Source organism: Phyllobates terribilis, unplaced genomic scaffold (assembly GCF_046119375.1).
Source record: "Phyllobates terribilis strain yellow unplaced genomic scaffold, ASM4611937v1 Scaffold_12__6_contigs__length_324123572, whole genome shotgun sequence".
Taxonomy (NCBI): domain Eukaryota; kingdom Metazoa; phylum Chordata; class Amphibia; order Anura; family Dendrobatidae; genus Phyllobates; species Phyllobates terribilis.
Window position 1 is genome coordinate 21878286 of NW_027362772.1, and position 10915 is coordinate 21889200.

At 44.4% G+C, this 10915-nt stretch overlaps 1 protein-coding gene across 1 annotated transcript; it reads right to left on the reverse strand.

Annotated features, from left to right (window-relative positions):
• Window positions 1-2838: 2838 nt before the first annotated feature.
• On the reverse strand, window positions 2839-5407 carry LOC141172951 (mucin-5B-like). The gene is made up of 4 exons (XM_073657566.1): window positions 5314-5407; window positions 4706-4769; window positions 4481-4519; window positions 2839-3298 (listed from the first exon to the last, which is right to left on the reverse strand). The coding sequence occupies exons 2-4, from the start codon at window positions 4740-4742 to the stop codon at window positions 2931-2933; spliced, it is 444 nt and encodes a 147-aa protein (XP_073513667.1). The 5' UTR covers window positions 4743-4769; window positions 5314-5407; the 3' UTR covers window positions 2839-2930.
• Between the last annotated feature and the right edge of the window lie 5508 nt (window positions 5408-10915).

Here is a 10915-nt window from a genome sequence, read left to right on the forward strand (position 1 = left end):
GACAGTCCAGTGAAGCCAGAGACAAGTTTCAGTCTAGTTCCAGAGATAGGGACAGGTCAGCAGCAGGCTGAGGAGTCCCTGTAGGCAGAGGAGGAACACGAGGCCAGGAGGGGAGCTAGAAGAGCTCATCCTGACCAGAGACTTACTAAGCCGGACACTGGAGTCCGAGGCTGTGAGGGTTATAAGGCCAGCAGCAGAAAACCACCATGCAGGGGACTTCAGGTCCTCTGGCCCAAGGAAGCACGGAGGCTCAGCCACACGAAAGGGACCACTACTGCCCTGGAGGGGTGAGAAGCACGGAAGGCCTGAGTCGCCAGTCATACGGGTGAGAACAACACGGTACACTCAGGGACGTGGGCTACCACTACACTACAGCAGGATAGCCAAGAAAGAGTGAAGTCAGCACGGTAGGCCTACAAACTTCCCCTGACCAGCGGGATTTCCCAGTTGCTCTCAGACTGACCAGGCCTCCATTATTAACCTGTATTCTGGACGGGTCCTTTAATACCACCAACAGTAAAGACCCAGAATTCCATGACAAACTCCATGTGGTTACTGCTGCTCCCGCGCACCATCACCACCAACATCCCTACTTTCTGCCCTGAGACTATACTCCTCCCGTGGGGAGTTGTACTACACTCTGCTGCACCCACAACACCAGCCTCAGCGGTCTGCCCTGCAGCGGCGGTTTACTCTGACAGCAATCCACGGGTGGCGTAGTCGGACATTCAACATATAGACTGCCATTTGGTTTGACCACCCTGAGCCACGGACCGGGTTACCGCCACGCGGAGACTACAACCCCCAGCATCCCACAAAAGGCCCGGTTCCAGGTTCCCCACACGGCCCAGGGGGCGCGTCAAATGTACAATTTTCATAGTCATGAAAATACAGAAAAATCTATAAATGAGAAGGGGTGTCCAAACTTTTCGTCTGTACTGTATATTGATCAACTAGACTCCAGACTCCATAACAGAGAGAAGGAGTAGACGTGAGTTGGGTGTTACCTCTGAGGGTGACCCCATCTTCAAGTATAGATGCTGGGTATAAGAGTTCAGTCAAAGCTAAGGTCCCATACACACCTGGTGAAGGCTCTATGAACAGAAACATGTTGTCTGATCCTTTTTTAAAGACCCCCTTCTCCCTCCCCTTTTTTGTATATCCATGTTCCTTATGTGTATTAAACCCTTGTGGAATATCCTCCATTTGATTCCACCATATTTCGAAGATTCAACAATTTTTTTGGTTACTCTTTCTTCCACGGGAGCGCCTCCAGAATCCATTTGTCTCAATGTTAATAATCTCATATGTTAACCACTTCAAGCACCCTGAAATACATGTACAATTGTACATTAGTGTCAAGGTGCAGGTGTATGGAGCGAGTTTAGGAACAGAGCCTGCTCCCTGCCGAGCAGATTATACAGCAGTCCTATGTAAATTGCCAAGAAACAAATAATCACCAATAGTTGTGCCAAAAACATGGCCAAGATCATCTGTCACATCAGTGAATGTGGAACCGACTGAGCATCCAAAATGCTCAATAAGCCTCACAAGGCAATAGTGGAATAAAGGTGGAGGCGTCACATACCAGGACCTTCTAGGACCATGGTGCTCCGCAGACTTCCACATGGCTCTGGATGACTTGCAATGAAGAGTAAGCAGAACAGATCATCCTGCCCTCACCCATATCTACAGAAAAGTGTTATGAATATTACTCATACAGGGACATATTAAAGGGAGGGCACATGGGGCATCAAGAACTAAATGGTCCATGATGACCATTTGGTGATTGTAACTGGCCAATAATAGGGGAGATGTGACCAATCAGTTGACCGAGGACCATGAAAGTTTGTTGTAACTTTTTCCCAAACATGGCAGCTTTATGGAATGGAAATCAAGTCTGGAGAGGGTTTGTTGCCACCACCAACTTTAAAGGGTTATTACCTTCTTCAAAAATGTGTCTAATTGAATAGTTAAGATAATTTTTATAGTTTTCTCCTCATTACCAAGTATACTGGCCAGTACTGGCAGTGCTTACAAGCTCTCCTCTACTGAGATTGTAAGCAAGAATCCCTGCACCGCTCTGTAGAGGCAAAGTATCGGAGAGCGCACAGTTTGGGCCAGTGGTGCAATGATGCTGTTTGTGTGAACTGTCAATCAAGAAGCACTGCAACTCAGCAAACAAGAAGCCGGGAGGTGGGCGCCTGAAATGCAACCAAGGGACAAACCCTGAAGTGAGGCAGGTTCACCCATGAAATTATCCATCTATTGGGCTTTTCTATGCACAACCAGTACTAATATGATTACTTTCTATGGAAAACAATATGACTGGGTTGTAATGAGGCGCGGTGACTTGGTCCTGTTGGGAGCGCCATATCAGGCTTTTCTGGTGTGGTATAATGACTGTCTCTTGAGGTGGAAACTGTGGTTGATTCTTCAGAGGGGCACTTGGGTGACTTTTGGAGGGTGCTGTAGCTGGGTCCCATTATGGACCATAAGGCCTCTTGGAGGACATTGTCAGAGACTGTGTGATTGGCTAATAATAGAGTACAACCAATGTCACTCTTTTACTACAGCAAGGAAAGATATAAGAAGTGAGCCGAAATCCCAAAATCTAAAGCCCCCCGGATTATAGCTGCACTCCTCCCTGCTCGTGTTATAGGCAATGATTACTAAACCTTACAAAGCCATCCCAAAGTGTTAAATGAGACATGAAATATAACCAGATCAATAGATAATTTATACATCAGTTTAGATTGACAGTGATCTGATTGGTCAGAGATTGGTCAGAGATCTCTGTATGTCTAGGTCCTGATAATACAGATAAATACAACGACGTTAGCCAATCACTTTATTTTTATAAGACGCCTCCTTAAAAATCAAAGTCACTTTAAATGTATCAGTTGTTACAAAGATATAAAGGTGCAGATTTAATTAGTGTTGCTACTTTTGGGGCAGTCCTCAGGAAGGACACATTCCCCGCTGTTATTGAGCACGTAACCGGGTTTGCAGAAGCAGCCGGAAGAACAGACAGCTGCGCACATTGCTGGAGAGTTGGGGTGTGCCGCATCCTCGCAGGTCTTGCCATAATTATTGCCACAATCGTCGTACACGGTGTTCCCACTGCAGCAGTCTTCCTTCTTCACACATTCACCCTCGGCATTTTGTACAGTTCCCTTCTTGCAGATACATCCAGGCACACACTTATCAGAACATCCAGCATTCATGTTATCACAGGTCTGTTGACAGATTGCTTGGCTACAATCATTATATTCTCGTCCGGCGACACATCTGATTACTAAAAAAATAAGAGATGTGAACAATAAGGAGCATGTTAGTGATTGTACGGTGCTTCTTCTTACAGAAACAAAAACAATAATAAGTCCTAAACCAAAAGTTGAAGTTTTGTCTTTTCTTTGCTAATAATAAACATTGTTACATAAATATTTGTGGGTCTGTGAATAAGGATCAGCTCTGCAGGAGAAGAGGCTGAACTGCGATCACTATGATGTCATTAAAGTGGTCCTCCAACTTTTGGAACTTTTTTAAACTTAAAGCAGCCCTCCTATTTATAGTTTTATGGGTTAAACCTGCGTGAATGTGACATGTAGTGCAGTATAGGTGTATTGGTATACTCACCATCACAGTCTTCTCCAGCATCTATTGCCGCTCTGGTCCTATTCTTCTTCGCTTTTCCAACTTGCCGGATCATACAGGGCTCCACGTGTGACCCGGAGGTCACTATTACAATGTAAATCTATGGAGCCTCGTTCACGGCTTCCAGCTCATACATGGAGCGCAGTGTGATCCGGAGCTGGAACTTTAGTTACGCGACTCAGAAGACGACCAGAGCGGCACTGGACACCGGAGAAGACGGCAGTCAGTGAGTATATTAACCCACCTACTCTACAACACATATACATTCACACATATTTAATCCATAAATCTTTTAATGGGAGAAGCTGTAAAATCAAAATGGTGCAAAATGTTTAATAAAACCTAACTGCAAAAATTAATTTCAAGTAAAAAGTATAGTATATACTGTCTCCAAATATTGACAACCCCTTTGGCAATAAAATATCTGTTTAGGAATGATGATTTTAAATTAAAAATAACACTGCAAGTAAAACTGATACAATGTGTTATGCCACCTAATGGCCTGAAGGGTGGAGCCTGGCACAGGATACAAAGAAGGAAGCAAAAACTTCACCCTTCACAATGGACTTGACACAATGTATCAGTTTTCTCTTCAGTGTTCCATTTCAAGATTCCACTTGTAGATAAGAGATTTATCTAAATCCTTCCTACAAAAAAAGAGAACAAGTGGGGGAAGGGAAGTGACAACACCTCTAAGAACGAGTTGTCACTGTGGCTAATGGGAAGCTCCCTGGAAGATTAGACAAAATCAAACCCTTATATAATAATCATCATGATACAATGTAGAACATCATGTATATCATAGAGAATATCAAATACTTACTGGCTGCAGATTGTACAGCGATCACCATGACGAGAAGAGCTGAAGAATGAATAAATAATAAAATAATTTATTGTGCAAAATATACAATGAAAAGAGCCAAGGAAAATGGGATGATAGTGTTAGTAGTCCAACTAGATAAACTGTATGCCCCCTCCTAATATATATATATATCGTATAATACAATGTAACAGCACAGTATACAGATATATAATGCATGCCACTCACTCAGGGATGCCAGCAGCACGGCAGATGTTCGCCCCATGTTTAGCGATGATGTTCCACTGTTTTTCTGTAAATTATCAATTTCATGGATTACAGACAGAAAACATCAGATATTGAGTTTTTTCTCTTGTTATATTGGGAAAATCAATAAATGTTTGAGATAAGACTTAGAGACTCGTTCATTTTGCCAAAAGCCGTCTCAGAATGAAGCCATCACTATAATCATCTGATTGATGGAGGTGCAGCCATTCAATTCCCTACAGCGGCCACTAGAGGAGAAATGTGGTATTACATGCCAGCTGATTACATAAATGGAGAGCACCAAGGAAGAGGAGATCTTTGCAGAGGCCTCCAGCTTCTGACTCTTCCTCCATGGTGTCCATACATTTTATGGGATAAACCCTTTGATATAGTGAGGAAATAAGAGACAGATCCATTATAAGGGGATCTCCAGCCCCCGATATCCTCACTGTGGTTCCCAGTGGATGCTATGGATAATAGGAGAGCACCATCTCCTGACGGGTATCCTATAGATTTAGCGCTGGTCTCTTGTATTGGGATAATATTATTCTATCTTTCCTCTGGAGAAGAGCAGCAGTCTTGGTACAAACCTGGAGGATGCGCAGCACACGGTCTGCTGGAGATGGAGGATTCTACAAGTGCAGCATCTTATATACAGTAAGAGGGGAGGAGTGCACAGGGTGTGATCAGCGAGCTGTGTACAGTGTCATCACCTGACAATGTGCAACTAGTGACTGTGCCAACAGCAAACCAGAAAAACTACAGAAAGGATCAGAACATTCTGCAACTTCATACAGATAACGTGTCCTAATACTGAGAGAGCAGCAAAGGCCGAGTACACCCCGACTAATACACAGGAGAGCGGCCATACTACAGGATCAGTAATGTATGTACACAGTGACTGCACCAGCAGAATAGTGAGTGCAGCTCTGGAGTATAATACAGGAGGTAACTCAGGATCAGTAATGTAATATATGTACACAGTGACTGCACCAGCAGAATAGTGAGTGCAGCTCTGGAGTATAATACAGGATGTAACTCAGGATCAGTAATGTAATGTATGTACACAGTGACTGCCCCAGCAGAATAGTGAGTGCAACTCTGGAGTATAATGCAGGAGGTAACTCAGGATCAGTAATGTAATGTATGTACAAAGTGACTGCACCAGCAGAATAGTGAGTGCAGCTCTGGAGTATAATACAGGATGTAACTCAGGGTCAGTAATGTAATGTATGTACACAGTGACTGCACCAGCAGAATAGTGAGTGCAGCTCTGGAGTATAATACAGGATGTAACTCAGGATCAGTAATGTAATGTATGTACACAGCGACTGCACCAGAAGAATAGTGAGTGCAGCTCTGGAGTATAATACAGGATGTAACTCAGGATCAGTAATGTAATGTATGTACACAGTGACTGCACCAGCAGAATAGTGAGTGCAGCTCTGGAGTATAATACAGGAGGTAACTCAGGATCAGTAATGTAATGTATGTACACAGTGACTGCACCAGCAGAATAGTGAGCACAGCTCTGGAGTATAATACAGGAGGTAACTCAGGATCAGTAATGTAATGTATGTACACAGTGACTGCACCAGCAGAATAGTGAGTGCAGCTCTGGAGTATAATACAGGATGTAACTCAGGATAAGTAATGTAATGTATGTACACAGTGACTGCACCAGCAGAATAGTGAGTGCAGCTCTGGAGTATAATACAGGAGGTAACTCAGGATCAGTAATGTATGTACACAGTGACTGCACCAGCAGAAGAGTGAGTGCAGCTCTGGAGTATAATACAGGATGTAACTCAGGATCAGTAATGTAATATATGTACACAGTGACTGCACAAGCAGAATAGTCAGTGCAGCTCTGGAGTATAATACAGGAGGTAACTCAGGATCAGTAATGTATGTACACAGTAACTACACAAGCAGAAGAGTGTGTGCAGCTCTGGAGTATAATATAGGATGTAACTCAGGATCAGTAATGTGATGTATGTACACAGTGACTGCACCAGCAGAATAGTGAGTGCAGCTCTGGAGTATAATACAGGATGTAACTCAGGATCAGTAATGTATGTACACAGTGACAGCACCAGCAGAATAGTGAGTGCAGCTCTGGAGTATAATACAGGATGTAACTCAGGATTAGAGATGAGCGTTGTTCTACTCGAACTGTTCGCCAATCTCAAATTCGAGCTGTTTTGGGCGGTGTTCGAGCCGGTCGGCAAACACGAACAATTTGAGAAAAATTCGGCTGTTCGAGGTTATGTTCGATAACTGTTCGTGCACCAAAATCATAACTGGATTTTTTCTCAGTAATGATGAAAATTAATGTTAATACGCAGTTTGAGTGTACAGCGGGGCGGGGGGAGGGGCAGGGGATGGATCTCTGCAGGAACAATGAAGATCTCCATTTTTTTTTCTCTTTCCCGCATTTGCAGTGGGGAGGTGCAATCTGTCAGCCTATCAGCAGCGCACACACGGAGCGAAGTGCTTTTTTTCACACAAGCAAGGGCATGTGTGATTGGCAGTGTATGTCACATGTCCTTGCCCTATAAGACCAAGCCATTTTCCCCGTCGCCACCATTTTCTCACTGCTGCAGCTGCGTGTTAGACGGCACCGCTGTTGCTGTGTGCGCTATACCTTGTTAATTTCAAGCCAATTTTCGCACAAATATACAGATAGCTTGGGAGTAGGGAATAGTTGTGATTGCAGTCCTTTTAAGGACTAGGTTACAGCATTTCCTACGACTTTTATCAGGCAGGTCTGTGCTCTTAAATAGATAGATTGTGGGAGTAAAGACTAATTGTAATTGGAGTCCTTTTCAGGACTAGGTTACATCAGTTCCTATCAGTTTTTGCCAGGCAGGTCTGTCCCAGTGCTGTGCAAGTTTTTTTCACAGCATTTGGCTGAATCTAGCAAAGCTAATCCTTTTTGGCCTATTGCAGAGTGTGTTAGTCAGTGGAGTAGCCTATCTGTGTTGCAAGATATACCACCTGTGTATAGAATACCAATTTTTTTACTGCACCTAGTGAAGTAAAATCTTTTGGGCATAGCATCATTCTATTAGTCCATCTATACTGACCTCCATCAGGTTGCAAACTGAATATAATTTTTTTCTGCATCTAGCTCTGAAAAAATATTTGGGCTTCTAGCGGTGTGTGGGACTTGGTCTATTAGTCCATCTATACTGACCTCCATCAGGTTGCAAATTAAAAATAATTTTTTTCTGCATCTAGCTCTGAAAAAATATTTGGGCTTCTAGCAGTGTGTGGGACTTGGTCTATTAGTCCATCTATACTGACCTCCATCAGGTTGCAAATTAAAAATAATTTTTTTCTGCATCTAGCTCTGAAAAAATATTTGGGCTTCTAGCAGTGTGTGGGACTTGGTCTATTAGTCCATCTATACTGACCTCCATCAGGTTGCAAATTGAATAAAAAAATTTCTGCATCTAGCTCTGAAAAAATATTTGGGCTTCTAGCGGTGTGTGGGACTTGGTCTATTAGTCCATCTATACTGACCTCCATCAGGTTGCAAATTAAAAATAATTTTTTTCTTCATTTAGCTCTGAAAAAATATTTGGGCTTCTAGCAGTGTGTGGGACTTGTTCTATTAGTCCTTCTATACTGACGTCCAGCAGGTTGCAAATTGAATATAATTTTTTTCTGCATCTAGCTCTGAAAAAATATTTGGGCTTCTAGCGGTGTGTGGGACTTGGTCTATTATTCCATCTATACTGACCTCCATCAGGTTGCAAATTAAAAATAATTTTTTTCTGCATCTAGCTCTGAAAAAATATTTGGGCTTCTAGCAGTGTGTGGGACTTGGTCTATTAGTCCATCTATACTGACCTCCATCAGGTTGCAAATTAAAAATAATTTTTTTCTGCATCTAGCTCTGAAAAAATATTTGGGCTTCTAGCAGTGTGTGGGACTTGGTCTATTAGTCCATCTATACTGACCTCCATCAGGTTGCAAATTGAATAAAAAAATTTTCTGCATCTAGCTCTGAAAAAATATTTGGGCTTCTAGCGGTGTGTGGGACTTGGTCTATTAGTCCATCTATACTGACCTCCATCAGGTTGCAAATTAAAAATAATTTTTTTCTGCATCTAACCCAGCCAATAGTTTTGGCCTAATACCACAGTTTGGCCACTCAGCTCTGCTCGGTTACCATCCATTGTTTTTTTGTGCAAACAACTCCAGAGTTGTGAATTAGTTAACCACCAAAATGAGTGGAAAAAGGCCTGCTGCTGGTGGAAAGGGGAATAGGCGTGTTGGGAAGGGGAAAAAAGGTTGTGTCCGTGGGGTAGGTGCAGAAGAAAGACCATCTTCCAGCCAAACTAAAATGTCTACTTCTTTTAGCGGACAATGTGATAAGATCCCTTTCTTACGGCCACGCCAATCGCTACAAATTCCAGATGAGGCACAAAAACAGCAGGTGCTTCAACGGATATCAAGTGCTCCTTTAAGTGGGCTCTCCTCCACATCAACTTCAACATCACAAATACTCCAGTCCTCAAAGGTGTCACCCAAATCGCACTTGCTTCCTCACAGCTCCCAAATCTCCAGCTGCCCGTCTGAGTATGAGGTAGAACAGATGGTTGAGTCTGCAGAGCTGTTTACTCATACTATAGCCTGGGAATCAGAGGTCGACTCCAGCGCTTCTGTGAATCCAGACGAGGAAATGATCTGCACTGATGCCCAGAATCTTTATGAGTCGGATCCAGGACCAGACGCAGAAGGTTCTGACCATAATGTAGACCCTCATTCCCAAACTGTAACTCCTGTTGGTGGAGACAATGAGGAAGACGATGATAAGACTCAAATACCTGATTGGAGCGACAACTTTAGTTTTTTGTCAGGGCAGGAACAGGTTGGCTCTGAGGACGACGGGTGTGATAACGCACAGGGTGATGATGATGAGGTCGGAGATCCCACTTACTGTCAACCCACAGTCAGCCAAGAGATGAGGTCAGCAGAGGAGGTGGAGGAAGATGCTAGTGACGACGAGGTCAGGTTGCGCCTTCCTGGACAGAGACGTAGTACTGGAAGCACGTCAACAACTGCATCCTCAAACACAACTCTGCCTCTCACCACAAGTCGTGGTGGCTCTTCAGGTCGCATGGGTGCTAAGCCTTGCATAGCCTGGGCATTTTTTCAGATCGATAAAGATGACCCAACTCGTGTTATCTGTAACATTTGTCAGCAAAAGCTAAGTAGAGGCCAAAAAATACATAGTTTGAGTACTTCATGCATGAACCGGCACATGGACATGAAGCATAAGTTGCAGTGGGAAGCTCAGTGTGCTACAATGCGGTCTAGCCGGCCGGGCCAACCACCGTCTGCCATATCTTGTGCATCCGCGGCCTCTTCATCCTCTGTGACTGGGGGGACAGCAGTCACACCTGTTTTGGGGCGCAGACCTGCCACCTCTTTACCCGCAACAGCCAGCGTGATTGGCAGGTCATCATTTTCTTTGGAGGTGGTAACACCAGCTGGTCTTGAGCGCTGTCCGACATCGATAGCACCACCTTTGGATCAAGGCAACCTAACATGTCCGCCTGCATCTTCCTCACAGACCGGCAGTTTGCCGGGGACACCCTTATCAACCCCGACTAAGCACAATAGCCAGCCCTCGGTCCCTCAGATGTGGACAAGTAAAAGACCATTTCCTCCTAGCCATGAGAAAGCTAAGAGGTTGAATTTCACCATCTGCAAGCTCTTGGCTACAGAAATGCTGCCTTTCCGCCTGGTGGACACAGAGGATTTTCGAGACCTTATGTCCGTCGCAGTGCCCCAGTACCAGATGCCCAGTCGGCACTACTTCTCAAAGAAAGGTGTGCCTGCGCTCCACCAGCATGTCGCACACAACATCACCGCTTCTTTGAGAAACTCTGTGTGTGACAGGGTGCATTTCACCACAGACACTTGGACGAGTAGGCATGGACAGGGGCGTTACATGTCGCTGACTGGGCACTGGGTAACTGTGGTGACAGCAGGACAAGGGGCTGCTGTCCAAGTCTTGCCGTCCCCACGAGTTGTGCGTCAATCCTCTTTATGTCATTTTTCCTCCACTGCTTCTGCCTCCTCAACCTCCTCTCGGTCTTCCACCTGCACCCAAAGCCTGTCTGGTCATGCCACAAGCTTTCTAACTGCGCAGAAGGGATCCTGCACACCTCCTTA